General features: G+C 40.4%; 1 protein-coding gene across 1 annotated transcript; it reads left to right on the top strand.

Annotated features, from left to right (window-relative positions):
- The first annotated feature begins 6,098 nt into the window (after window positions 1-6,098).
- On the top strand, window positions 6,099-14,455 carry LOC132847340 (cytochrome b5). The gene is made up of 5 exons (XM_060872577.1): window positions 6,099-6,401; window positions 10,208-10,336; window positions 10,496-10,522; window positions 10,745-10,776; window positions 11,611-14,455. Exons 1-5 carry the CDS (start codon window positions 6,210-6,212, stop codon window positions 11,699-11,701), a joined length of 471 nt encoding a protein of 156 aa, XP_060728560.1. The 5' UTR covers window positions 6,099-6,209; the 3' UTR covers window positions 11,702-14,455.
- Window positions 14,456-14,815: the final 360 nt, after the last annotated feature.

Genomic DNA, 14,815 nt, shown 5'->3' with positions numbered 1-14,815 from the left:
GATGCCCGATGACGCCTGAGATAGGCACAGGCTCCCCGTGACCCGAGGTAGTTCGGATAAGCGGTAGAAAATGAGTGAGTGAGAGAATTCTACAGCTATCGTCTGTCTATAATGTTTACAGAAAAAATACGTTGTGATTATATATATATATATATATATATATATATATATATATTATTCAATCATTCATTCATTGTTTAAGGTCACTGTGGATACTGGACACACTGGGAGTGACATGGAAATACATACTATTGGGAATTTGTTTACTTAGGTGTTTATTTGTTTGTTTATTAACATGTCCGTGCTACTTATTTGTTTACAAACATGCTAAATTTGTTGTTATTATTGTTATTATTGAATTATCAGTTATGTGTTTATTTAATGCTTTTGTATTTATTTATTTGTTTGTTTGTTTACATGCTTGTGTTGTTTCCTTTTTTATTCACTGATTTATTTGAAATGTGGTTTTGGTGTTTTACCTGAAATGTACCACTGAAAATGACAGAAAGTTTAAGTTACAGATCAGTTATTTTTTGTTCTTTGTTGTCGCTTCATGTTTTGTTTATCAGCATAAGCACTGCTCTATCAGCACTGCTCTATCAGCACTGCTCTATCAACACTGCTCTATCAGCACTGCTCTATCAGCACTGCTCTACTGCTCTATCAGCACTGCTCTACCAGCACTGCTCTATCAGCACTGTTCTACTGCTCTACCAGCACTGCTCTATCAGCACTGTTCTACTGCTCTACCAGCACTGCTCTATCTGCACTGTTGTATCTGCACTGCTCTATCAGCACTGTTCTACTGCTCTATCAGCACTGCTCTATCAGCACTGCTCTACTGCTCTATCTGCACTGCTCTACTGCTCTATCAGCACTGCTCTATCAGTACTGCTCTATCAGCACTGCTCTACTGCTCTATCAGCACTGCTCTATCAGCACTGCTCTACTGCTCTATCAGCACTGCTCTATCAGCACTGCTCTATCAGCACTGCTCTATCAGCACTGCTCTACTGCTCTATCAGCACTGCTCTACCGCTCTATCAGTACTGCTCTATCAGCACTGCTCTACTGCTCTATCTGCACTGCTCTATCAGCACCGCTCTATCTGCACTGCTCTACTGCTCTATCTGCACTGCTCTATCAGCACTGCTCTACTGCTCTATCTGCACTGCTCTATCTGCACTGCTCTATCAGCACTGCTCTACTGCTCTATCAGCACTGCTCTATCAGCACTGCTCTATCACCACTGCTCTACTGCTCTATCAGCACTGCTCTACTGCTCTATCAGTACTGCTCTATCAGCACTGCTCTACTGCTCTATCAGCACTGCTCTATCAGCACTGCTCTATCAGCACTGCTCTACTGCTCTATCTGCATTGCTCTATCTGCACTGCTCTATCAGCACTGTTCTACTGCTCTATCAGCACTGCTCTATCTGCACTGCTCTACTGCTCTATCTGCACTGCTCTATCAGCACTGCTCTATCAGCACTGCTCTACTGTTCTATCAGCACTGCTCTATCTGCACTGCTCTACTGCTCTATCAGCACTGCTCTACTGCTCTATCTGCACTGCTCTATCTGCACTGCTTTACTGCTCTATCAGCACTGCTCAGTATCTCCAGCTTTTGTTTAAATTTAAATGTAAATGTTCCTCTTTTTCCCCACTTATCAGTCTTTATGTCTTTAATTTTGTTTTCTTCTGAACTCATCTGATCAGCACATTAATCAAAATCACCTACAGTGAGCTCAGTGTCACTAAAAGGCCCAGCAGGAGACATTTACACATAAGTTTGTACACCATAAGACAATTTTCATTTCCTGTCTTCTGGAGAAAAGTCAGTGTGTTTACATAATATGCAGATTTTATCCAGGTATATATTATTGTCTTGTATAAAAGTCAATAAAGTCGGTGTTCTACTTCTGTATCCTCGGGCAGTGAAGCACACAATGAAGCACACAGCATCATGATTCAATCAGAACAAACCACAGAAGCACTGAATATTTATGAAGACCAGATGAAAGTCTTTAAGAAGCAGTAAAGAATCTCATGTGGTGGTACAGATTTAAATCTGGCATTGTTTACAGGCTTGCTTTTGTTTTATACACGTTAGTGAAATATCAGGTGTGAATGTTTCTCCTTCCTGTCCTCATTAGACGAGTGGGTGGTCTGTCTATTATTGCAGGTGCTCCAAACCAAGCTTGACGAGGACATGACATTAGATTAGTGTCATCAAAATGAAGACTTATGCAGGCAGGTGTTCTGGCCACCTGTGGGAGAACAGGACATTTACACAAGACTGAATGGGATCAATTTTGAAAGTATGTTTACTCACTCATCTTCTACCGCTTATCCTACCTCGGGTCACGGGGAGCCTGTGCCTATCTCAGGCAACATCGGGCATCAAGGCAGGATACACCCTGGACGGAGTGCCAACCCATCACAGGGTACACACACACTCTCATTCACTCACACAATCACACACTACGGACAATTTTCCAGAGAGGCCAATCAACCTACCATGCATGTCTTTGGACCGGGGGAGGAAACCGGAGTACCCAGAGGAAACCTCCGAGGCAAGGGGAGAACATGCAAACTCCACACACACAAGGCGGAGGCGGGAATCGAACCCCCAACCCTGGAGGTGTGAGGCGAACGTGCTAACCACTAAGCCACCGTGACCCCAAAGTATGTTTAGCGGAAGATAAATATTGTGTGATAAAGTTGTCATGATGTTTGAATTTAACATCTGACTCCGTGCTCAGCTTTAAGTGTGCAGAAAGATTTCACTATTTCTTCCACAGTGTCTCTATGTGATGAAGTAGGAGCAGTTGCTGACTTAATATTATTCCTTATGAAACAGTAGAATTGCAGGATTTTGCACAAATTATGTCACATGACTTGTCTTTCTTGCCATCTTGGGGTGTGTTTGCTTCACTGAAGGTAATGTTTTATATACTGTATTAATTCATTAATTCCTCTCGCTCTTTGTTTAAATCTAATCTGACTAAATCTTGCAGTCCTATATCGTTGTAGCCTTTGTTTAAATTCACATTGCTTCTGGACAGTATAACTCTGCAAACCGAATCAGTGAGTCGACTCATTCAGATCACGAACACACACACACACTCACACACACACACACACACCCCAAATCTTCTGCAATTGTATGATTTAATTTTATTTGTTAACATTCCCTAATACACTAGAAACATAGTTAGGAGTCAAACAGATAACTTGTGAGTCACGCAAATGAACAGATCAGATGTTAAGAATGAATGAATGAATACTGCCCCATCTGCCTTTAACAAAAATGAGACAGACAAGAAACCCTCACATTAGTGAGTCGATTCTGAGATTCCGTCTGAGTCGATTCAAAGATTCAGAACACATTTAGGACTAGAGAATTTAGGGGACATACTAGAATTTAGGACTGTCTTTGCTGCTGTTAATAAACCCCTGATACTAAGCTCCTGTTCACATTCACCTGTGAAAAATAGGAGTTTCCCAGCAGGAGGAAATAGGGACATTTTTAAATTTGTATGTACCGTTTTAAGAAGAATTCGATTTTATTTTTAATCAAAGAAGTCAGTGATAACAGTGACAGCAAAGAGTGAAGAGGAAGATGAAGATGAAGTGGAGAGAACAGGGTGGGAAAAGCATAAAGGTTTTTCACATCACATTATTTCTTATATAAATATCATATTATTAATGAACTGCATAATTTCTTAAGAGTGTGTAGACTTTTGTACATATTTTAGAATCCATTCAGATCATACAGAACAGTGCAGAATAAGAGGCAAGCTCTTCTTTCAGGGTTTATTCAGTGGTCCAGCAGAAAACATGTATATACTGCCATCTTCTGTCAAAGCTGTGCATTTGGCTTCTTATTAAAGATCTACTTTAGGATTTTTGGTTGGGTAATTTTACTTTAATACCAGTGTGGTGTTGATGATTAACGACCTGTAAATGCTCCTGAGTCATGCTTGTTAGTTTTGACTTATAGACTTGTCTTTGCTTATCAGTCCTCTGTACACGACACACACGCCTTCCTTATCTCTGCTCCATAGATTAAAAAAAAAAAGCTTGTAGGTTTATGTTTAAATGTTTCACACATAAAGTATACTAAAAATTATACAGCATTATGAAAATATACAGATTTTATACATATTATACATATATGCTCCAAACACCATAGGACCAGAGCAGACACTGGTTCAGGTACAAGTTCATGTTCTTACTGATCAGCTTGTTGGTGTTCAGGTAGAGATTAAAGCTCATTTCCTCGTCACCTTTACAGTGTCACGTCAGTTTCTGACTGGCTGTAAATGTTTGCTTGGACTTTCTCAACCCAATAGTGATCTTGCACAACACCATAGCCATGAAACACAACGTAAAAAACACATTTCTGACAGTAGTATGTTAATAATCTCACTTGTTATCTCAATGTGATCATATTCAAATAAAGAAAATAATGTGTATTAATGTGTAGCATAGCTCAAGATATTTAGTAGGATAACCTGATCAGTCTTCTGGCCAAAGGTTTGTGGACCTGGACTATCACACCTATATGTGCTTGTTGAATGTCCCAGTCCAGATTTAGTCACCCTTTGTGCTGTTATAAGCTCCACTCTTCTGGGAAGGCTTTCCGCTAGAATTTCCAGTGTATCTTTGTAACCTACTGGTGTAATGGTTAGGACATTGGACTCTGACCACAAAAACCCAAATTCTATTGCCAAAGAGGGAAATGGGAAAATTATTGGGGGGATGTGGTAGCCTAGTGGTTAAGGTTTTGGGCTACCAATCGGAAGGTTGTGAGTTCGATCCCAGGTCCACCAGGCTGCCACTGTTGGGCCCCTGAGCAAGGCCCTTAACCCTCAATTGCTCAGTTGTATAAAAATGAGATAAAGGTGTAAGTCGCTCTGGATAAGGGTGTCTGCTAAATGCTGTAGATGTAAATCTTTGTGGATTTGCGTTTATTCATACGTGAGAAGCTGTTCATGTTCATCCCCTACATCAGCGGTGTCCAATCTTATCCGGAAAGGGCCGGTGTAGGTGCAGGTTTTCATTCCAACCAAGCAGAAGTCTACTAATCATATTCATTCCACATCAGAGTTTTCATTCCAACCAAGCAGAAGCCACACCAGAGTCTACTAAAAGCTAAGAACAGCTGATTAAACAGGTGGAATCAGGTGTGGCTTCTGCTTGGTTGGAATGAAAACCTGCACCCACATCAGCCCTTTGTGGGTAAGATTGGAGACCGCTGCATTACATACTGTCTGAGTTGAGGTCAGAGCTCTGTGTAGACCGGTTGAGATCAGAGCTCTGTGTAGACCGGTTGAGATCAGAGCTCTGTGTAGACCGGTTGAGGTCAGAGCTCTGTGTAGACCGGTTGAGGTCAGAGCTCTGTGTAGACCGGTTGAGATCTTCCTCACAACAGAAGAAGTGTCTGTTTTCAAATTCTATTTGTCACATACAAGTATGACATGCAGAGAAATGCTTTAAGTTTAATATCCCAGGTTATTATTATGAGCCTGGGGTCAGAGCGCAGGGTCAGCCATAGTACGGCGCCCCTGGAGCAGGTGAGGTTAAGGGCTTTGCTTAAGGACCCAACGTTGGTGTCTCAGCAGCTTTTGGGCTCGAACCCCCGACCTTCTGATCAGGAACCCGAAGTCTTAACCACTGAACCATCACGATTTGGCAGATTAATCGAAGCGAATGGTAATAACTTGGAAGAACAATTGTGTGCTTTTAGACGTTTTCATCTCTAACTTTTTATATCATACAATAAACTTATTAGCTACTGGACATCACTCGGTATTTTGAGATAAAGCGTTTTTTTAATCAAGAGATCAGAATTTCCACCTTTAAGCCGACACGTGACCATTTTTATGGTTAAATCCGTAATGCAGATCAATTTGTACTAAACTGAAAGGTGTTGTAAATGACACGTGACCATGTTTGTGCCCTCGCCTAGAGTTTTACGGTCTCGTGATGCTCGCTTGTGTTCTAATTGGCTACATCGGTTGAAGAAACCGTCGCCTATTGGCTATAGAGGCGTGACGTTATGTTCGCTGATTGGCTCATACTCACCAGCAGCTCCTGTGTGAAGCAGTTGAACCCGGACGGTTAGCCGTGTAGGGACGTTAGCAGACGGCTATATTATAAAGTGTCGGAACCGGAGCTAGCTTAGCTTTAGCCAGCAGCATGGGGGAAGAAATGGGGAAGAACACGTCAGTAAAGACCAGTGTGAAGGCGGACAATGACAGCCACGTACCTCAGGAGGACGGTGACGTGACATATTACACGTGTGAGGAGGTTCAAGCTCACAATGCGAGCAACGGCGCGTGGCTCATTATCCATGACAAAGTTTATGATATTACGAGTTTTCTCGAAGAGGTGAGAGATTAAGTCTGTACGTGAACGTGTTTATTAGGTGATGCACTAACTACACGTTATTACATCTTACTTTAAATGTTAGCTGAGCTGTTAGCAGCGAGACCAGGCCTCGTGCTCGACCTGCTTCGTTAATAACGCGTTATGAGCTGTAAATAATTAGGGTTAGAGTCAGTGAGTAATGTCAATGAGTGAGTGAGTCAATGAGTGAGTGAGTGAGTGAGTCAATGAGTGAGTGAGTGAGTCAATGAGTGAGTGAGTCAATGAGTGAGTGAGTGAGTCAATGAGTGAGTGAGTGAGTCAATGAGTGAGTGAGTGAGTCAATGAGTGAGTGAGTGAGTCAATGAGTGAGTGAGTGAGTCAATGAGTGAGTGAGTGAGTCAGTGAGTGAGTGAGTCAGTGAGTGAGTCAGTGAGTGAGTCATTGAGTGAGTGAGTGAGTCAATGAGTGAGTGAGTGAGTCAATGAGTGAGTGAGTGAGTCAATGAGTGAGTGAGTGAGTCAATGAGTGAGTGAGTGAGTCATTGAGTGAGTGAGTCATTGAGTGAGTGAGTGAGTCAATGAGTGAGTGAGTGAGTCAATGAGTGAGTGAGTGAGTCAATGAGTGAGTGAGTGAGTCAATGAGTCAGTGAGTGAGTCAGTGAGTGAGTCATTGAGTGAGTCAGTGAGTGAGTCAGTGAGTGAGTCAATGAGTGAGTGAGTGAGTCAATGAGTGAGTGAGTCATTGAGTGAGTGAGTCATTGAGTGAGTCAGTGAGTCAATGAGTGAGTGAGTGAGTCAATGAGTGAGTGAGTGAGTCAATGAGTGAGTGAGTGAGTCAATGAGTGAGTGAGTGAGTGAGTCAATGAGTGAGTCAATGAGTCATTGAGTGAGTGAGTGAGTGAGTCATTGAGTGAGTGAGTGAGTCATTGAGTGAGTGAGTGAGTCATTGAGTGAGTCAGTGAGTCAGTGAGTGAGTGAGTGAGTCAGTGAGTGAGTGAGTGAGTCAGTGAGTGAGTGAGTGAGTCAATGAGCGAGTGAGTCAATGAGTGAGTGAGTCATTGAGTGAGTCAGTGAGTCAATGAGTGAGTGAGTGAGTCAATGAGTGAGTGAGTGAGTCAATGAGTGAGTGAGTGAGTCAATGAGTGAGTGAGTGAGTGAGTCAATGAGTGAGTCAATGAGTCATTGAGTGAGTGAGTGAGTGAGTCATTGAGTGAGTGAGTGAGTCATTGAGTGAGTGAGTGAGTCATTGAGTGAGTCAGTGAGTCAGTGAGTGAGTGAGTGAGTCAGTGAGTGAGTGAGTGAGTCAGTGAGTGAGTGAGTGAGTCAATGAGCGAGTGAGTCAATGAGTGAGTGAGTGAGTCATTGAGTGAGTGAGTGAGTCATTGAGTGAGTGAGTGAGTCATTGAGTGAGTGAGTGAGTCATTGAGTGAGTGAGTGAGTCATTGAGTGAGTGAGTGAGTCATTGAGTGAGTGAGTGAGTCAATGAGTGAGTGAGTGAGTCAATGAGTGAGTGAGTCAATGAGTGAGTGAGTCAATGAGTGAGTGAGTCAATGAGTGAGCGAGTGAGTCAATGAGTGAGCGAGTGAGTCAATGAGTGAGCGAGTGAGTCAATGAGTGAGCGAGTGAGTCAATGAGTGAGTGAGTCAATGAGTGAGCGAGTGAGTGAGTCAATGAGTGAGTGAGTCAATGAGTGAGTGAGTGAGTCAATGAGTGAGTGAGTGAGTCAATGAGTGAGTCAATGAGTGAGTGAGTGAGTCAATGAGTGAGGGAGGGAGTCAATGAGTGAGTGAGTGAGTCAACGAGTGAGTGAGTCAACGAGTGAGTGAGTCAATGAGGGAGTCAATGAGTGAGTGAGTCAGCTTTAATGTCAGTTCTGCTCTATGTACAGGACATACAGTGGACTGAAATCTCGTTTCTCTCAGTCCTGCGGTGCAGCAACAAGTAAACAACAAAAAAAAAATACTGATCTTTATATCAATATAAACAGAGTACATATAAATGTGTGAATACATGTATAAATGTTTAAATATATAAGGTGTATGTTAAAACTGTATATAACATATATAACAAGGTGTGTATATATATGTGTGTGTGTGTGTATATATATATGTGTGTGTGTGTGTGTGTGTATGTATACAATATACATATACAAAAATATTTAACATTTATTCAACAAAATAAACGTTTAATAAAAAAACACAAATGTACTTAAAGATAAATTATAAGTATTATGACATCTATAAAGACCAAATGTTTAATAATCTAATGCTTTGAGAAGACATTGCTGTATTTATTTATGAGTTGCAGTTTATAGAAAGGTTTTTGACGGTATAATGAATGTTTATAACACGATATAGCACCAATGCCAATAACCTAAATCCCAGGTTCTTTCGTGCACAGTCTTCATCCGTAGAAAGTGTTTTAAAAACATTTCATTTTCAGCTTAATATAAAGACTTGTGCGGTTGTTGAGCTGAATGAATAGTGAGACACCTCCATGTGTAAGTTGTTACAGAAGCAATTTAATAATTAGTTTTTAACAGGTTTACTTAAAACTATTTATATTAAAAAGTAACTGAAGTTAGCAAATTAAATGAAAATGGAGTAAAACGTTATACAATTAAATCATGCAGTGTTGTAAAACTAAAGTGCATTTTTAAAATGGTAAAAAAAATCATAAAATGGACAAAAACATTTAGAACAATGGAGTAAAAGCATCAAGTAAAATGGAACGGTGTGTCAAAGCTTTTTAAAATGTCTCTTTAATATTATTTAAATTTATGTAGAATAAAAAAATATTCTATCTCTCTCTCTCTCTCACACACTCACTCACACACACTCACACACACACACACACACACACACACACACACACACACACACACACACACACACACACACACACACACCCCTTTATCCCTAATGAGAAGTCTGAGGTGACTGTAGCAAGGAGAAACTCCTTCAGAAACCTTGAGAGGAACCAGACGTGTGATGGAGTGTGTGATTATAAATGATTATAAACACTAAGAGTGGGATTATAAATGATTATATACACTGAGAGTGGGATTATAAATGATTATAAACATAGATAATGTGATTATAAAAACCGAGAGTGGGATTATAAATGATTATAAACATAGATAATGTGATTATAAAAACCGAGAGTGGGATTATAAATGATTATAAACATAGATAATGTGATTATAAAAACCGAGAGTGGGATTATAAATGATTATAAACAGAGATCGGGATTATAAACACAGAGAGTGAGATTATGAATGATTATAAACACCGAGAGTAGGATTATGAATGATTATAAACAGAGAGCGGGATTATAAACACAGAGAGTGAGATTATGAATGATTATAAACACCGAGAGTAGGATTATGAATGATTATAAACACAGAGAGTGGGATTATAAACAGAGTAAGATTATAAACAATTATAAACACCGAGAGTGGGATTATGAATGATTATAAACACAGACAGTTACAGATTTTCCTTTAAGATGATAGAATAATTTAAAATATCGTTTTCAGCATTACTTTTTCTAGATAAAAACGATCTAGTTGATTTTTTATTTGTATTTGTGGGACATTATGAGTACATCTATATAATCATAACACATTGTGTATTAGAAGAAAGAATATCTCTGAGAGTCATAAGATGTTGTTTTTTTTTCTTCTGTCCTTCGACCTTACAAACTGTTGGGAGTTGTAATTCACAGGCGTTTTACAGAACGTCTGCTGATGTCTACACCAGGGACAGGGTTTCATTACAGTTTAGTTAAGTTTAAGAAGAGGATTGAGACGTAATGTTTTTGTTCCAGCATCCTGGAGGTGAAGAAGTGCTCCTGGAGCAGGCAGGTTCAGACGCTACAGAGTGCTTCGAGGACGTCGGCCATTCCACAGACGCCAGAGAGATGCTTCAGCAGTACTACATCGGAGAGCTGCACGAGGTACTGACCTAAAACATCCATGATGATCTGGTGTTAGTGTTAACCATGAGGAACTGATATCCTAATATCTGTTCAAACTGATTTAAACAGCTCTGTTATTGTTGTGATTGATCCACTCTTATTTATTTATTTATTTATTGTACTGTTTTTTTGTTGCAGGATGACAGAAAGAAAGCGACCAATAAGGTAACAGCATCCTCCTGTTCTCCTGTTGATCTTTATCTCAGTGTTGTACACTACAGGAGGCTCTGTGTGTGTGTGTGTGTGTGTGTGTGTGTGTGTGTGTGTGTGTAGTGGATGTGGGGCTTTCAGATATGAGGATAAATCAAAACAAGGCTTTAGATTGTTACTTGCTTCTATTTCTCAGCAGTGTTGATTTTCTCAGCTGGTCTTTTCTTTTCTCACCAGGATGTTTATATCACAACCTCAAAAGAGTCCAGGTGAGATCTCTCTGTCTCTCTCTGTCTCTCTCTCTGTCTCTCTCTCTGTCTCTCTGTCTCTCTCTCTGTCTCTCTCTCTGTCTCTCTCTCTGTCTCTCTCTCTCTCTCTCTGTCTCTCTCTCTCTCTGTCTCTCTCTCTCTCTCTCTCTCTCTTTCTCTCTGTCTCTCTGTCTCTCTCTCTCTGTCTCTCTCTGTCTCTCTCTCTCTCTCTCTCTCTCTCTCTCTCTCTCTCTTTCTCTCTGTCTCGGTCTCTCTGTCTCTCTCTCTGTCTCTCTGTCTCTCTCTCTCTCTTTCTCTCTGTCTCTCTCTCTGTCTCTCTCTCTCTCTCTCTCTGTCTCTCTCTCTGTCTCTCTCTCTCTCTCTCTCTCTCTCTCTCTCTCTCTCTCTCTCTCTCTCCGTCTCTCTCTGTCTCTCTCTCTTTCACTCGCTCTCTCTTTCATCCTCTCTCTCTTTCTTTCACTCTCTTTCTCTGTCTGTCTCTCTCTCTTTCACTCTCTCTCTTTCATTCTCTCACTCTCTCTCTCTCTTTCACTCGCTCTCTCTTTCATCCTCTCTCTCTTTCTTTCACTCTCTTTCTCTCTCTCTGTGTCTCTCTCTTTCACACTCTCTCTCGCTCTCTCTCTCTCTCTTTCACTCTCTCTCTCCCTCACTCCCCCAACACTATATCTATTTCTCTGTCTCTTTCTGTTCATGTTTTCTCTCCATCATCTTTCCTGTCTTACCCCTCGCCCCTCTCTCTCTCTCTCTCTCTCTCTCTGTCTTTCCATCTCTCACTCCCCCCTTCCTATATCTCTCTCCCAGTCTGCCTCTCATCACTTTATTATTATTTTACAGTTCATGGAGCACCTGGCTGATTCCTGCTGTGGCGGTGGCTCTTGTAGGCTTTATGTACCGTTATTACATGTTAGAGCACAAATCATCTTGAGCACTCAGCAGCTCCTGGATTCCCAAAATCATCTCAGCACACTGCTGAATGGTAGAAGATATCACACCAGTTCCTGATCTGGTTTTGGATGAGGATCCAGGACCAGTGCAACATGTCTCTCTCTTACATCCAGAGGCCTTGGACTCTCTCTCTCTCTCTCTCTCTCTCTCTCTCTCTCTCTCTCTCTCTCTCTCTCTCTCTCTCTCTCTCTCCACCCCCCCTACACACACACACACACACACACGTTTGCTCCAGGCACTGCCCATCTCTTGCCATTGACTTTACCAGGACCATGAGGGATCACAGAATTACATGTTCTTGTCTTGTCTTTTTTTTTTCTTTCTTTCTTTTTGTTGTTTTTTTTTTTAAATCTATCTTTCTATCTAGATAAGACTTTATATTATCTGTGTATTAGGAGAAGGATTAATACAGGATGAGGTTAGAACCAAGCATCGTTTTTGAACGACTCCTTTTCAGATTCACTGCCTTGATATTTCAGCACTGAATAGGAACGTGTTGCACGTGGAGGTGTGTGTGTGTGTGTGTGTGTGTGTGTGTGTGTGTGTGTGTGTGTGTGCGCGCGCCACCTTCTGTTCCTCATTTTCATCCTCTTTTTGCTCTGATTGAATGTGTTGTTTTATTCAGAGGGATTTCAGGATCATCCCTGAACTGGTTACACAATACAGCTTCAGTAAAAAAAAACTTTAATATTAAAATACTACTTTATATATTATAATAAAACTTTTAATATTCCCTTAACAATGTCCAATTATTTACTGCATTAGTGAGCTGACGTTATTTAACCCTTCTGCCTTCTGCTTCATCACTTTATGATCAATAAAAATGATCCTTATTTGTACGCAGCCTTTTATATCGGTTTGTTTTCCCCTCGAGCACAAAAGCGACTACAGAAGTGTGTGTGTAGTTTTATTTTACTAACAGATAAATCAGTTGGGGGGTCACGGTGGCTTAGTGGTTAGCACGTTCGCCTCACACCTCCAGGGTTGGGGGTTCGATTCCCGCCTCTACCTTGTGTGTGTGGAGTTTGCATGTTCTCCCCGTGCCTCGGGGGTTTCCTCCGGGTACTCCGGTTTCCTCCCCCGGTCCAAAGACATGCATGGTAGGTTGATTGGCATCTCTGGAAAATTGTCCGTAGTGTGTGAGTGAATGAGAGTGTGTGTGTGTGTGTGTGTGCCCTGTGATGGGTTGGCACTCCGTCCAGGGTGTATCCTGCCTTGATGCCCGATGACGCCTGAGATAGGCACAGGCTCCCCGTGACCCGAGGTAGTTCAGATAAGTGGTAGAAGATGAATGGATGAATGAATCAGTTGTTTGAGAGTTCAGTCTTCAAAATTTTCTCCTCTGCTATAAAGGCACGATTTAAACAATTCTACATTAGAGTTGTATCGGTCGAGATCAAAACTCGGTCAAAAGTGCACCTTGATCTAATTTATCGCAATATCATTATTTTATCATCAGATCGTCGACCCTGAGACTGAACATCTGAACATCTACTGAACATCTGCATCGAGTGACAAACGCTCGTATTATTTAATAGATGTTTAAGAAGTCGTTTAATCAGCACCTGCGTTACTCAGAATCAGACCTTCAGGCGTCTCAAAGGTCTCCGTGTTTAATCAGCTTCCGGCTTCCTTTAGAAATCCTTCTCTAAATTACGTCTCCTTAATTCGATTTAACCCTTTCATCAAAGACGTCATGACGTATAATATCGCGTAAACATCGAATATTAAAACAAGAAGCTCAGAGAGGCGCGTCAGCGTGACCCCTGTACGTTAACGAGCGTTAAGAGTTAATGAACGTTAATAAACTAATGCAGTACCTTGTTTTAAGTGAACCTTTGTGTAAAGTGTTCATTTAACTCACGCTGGACACGAACCGACCCTGGTTTAAACGTTGGCTAATAAATGATGATGTTTGTTCCATTCCTGACTGTAAATACAACCACAAATTTGAATAGATTTGCATACATTAGCATAATCACCTGGTTCCGTGTCGTGAAATGTTTAGTCTCACGACGAACCACACGGACTCGTTAACGGATTTATTTTTACTCTGAAAGACGGAAAAGACGTTCGATAGCGAACATGTCGAAAATTTAGATTTAGATTTTTAAAAATACAGATAAACTTAATGATTAATTCACGAGTGTGTGAATGTTAATGCTAAATCGTCGAAGTTCCTCGTTAATGTGAGAACACTTCATTATTTCTCTCTCTTTTATTCCTTACAAATTTCTATTGTAAAAGGTCTGATGTTTCTACGTGGACTGCGTGTGAAGGTGTGATGAGGTTAACACTCGACCCAATAGGTTTATTTGTTTGTTTATTCGTACATCTGTTAAACAGATATGTAAGAGTATTTTAATGAGCATTTTAATACTTGAACTGTCCAGCAGAACATACAGTTTCCATTCATGTGTTGAATATTCTATGCATTTTTGTGTGTGTGTGTTTGTTTTTTTTTCTCTCCGCACTTGTAGTCCTTATCTCCACCTCCTCTTTCATGTAACCCGTGCAGCAGACCTGCAGTTCCTCCTCGTGCAAAACTCACGTGTCTGTTAAATGTTTATTCCACTTTATGTTGTGAATCGGTGCGTTTGCACAACGTGAACCTCGCTTTACATCCAGTGTGGTGTTTGTTGGGAGTAAAATGAGATCGAACCAGTTTGTAATCACTGTTGTGGTGTAATTTATGCTCAGATTATAGACTATTAAAAAATACATTCCCACCTGATGTCCTGTGTGTTACATCATCATCGTCATCATCGTCATCATAATAATTTTCTTGGAGTGTTTTATTCCTTTTTTAATAAATAACACTTTCTATTCATATATAATTATATTTAATGCTGCGTAATGTTTTCTAAATAAGTTAATTCCTCTTATATACAACACCTCAGTTTTTTGTTTTCTCTCTTTTTTTAATTATTATTTTTTCTTTGTAAGTTAATTATTAATTATTATGCAGTTAATTATTATACTTGGTATAGAAGTTCCACCAAACATAAGTGTTGAAAATGTGTTTTTCATAAAGAAAGGACAATTTATCAGTAATAATAATAATAATAATAATCATAATCATAATCATAAATGA

The sequence above is a fragment of the Tachysurus vachellii genome, chromosome 1, assembly GCF_030014155.1.
Source record: "Tachysurus vachellii isolate PV-2020 chromosome 1, HZAU_Pvac_v1, whole genome shotgun sequence".
NCBI classification, from domain to species: Eukaryota; Metazoa; Chordata; class Actinopteri; order Siluriformes; family Bagridae; genus Tachysurus; species Tachysurus vachellii.
The sequence above is the reverse complement of the archived record's forward strand: the minus strand, read 5'-3'. Positions and strand labels throughout refer to the sequence as shown.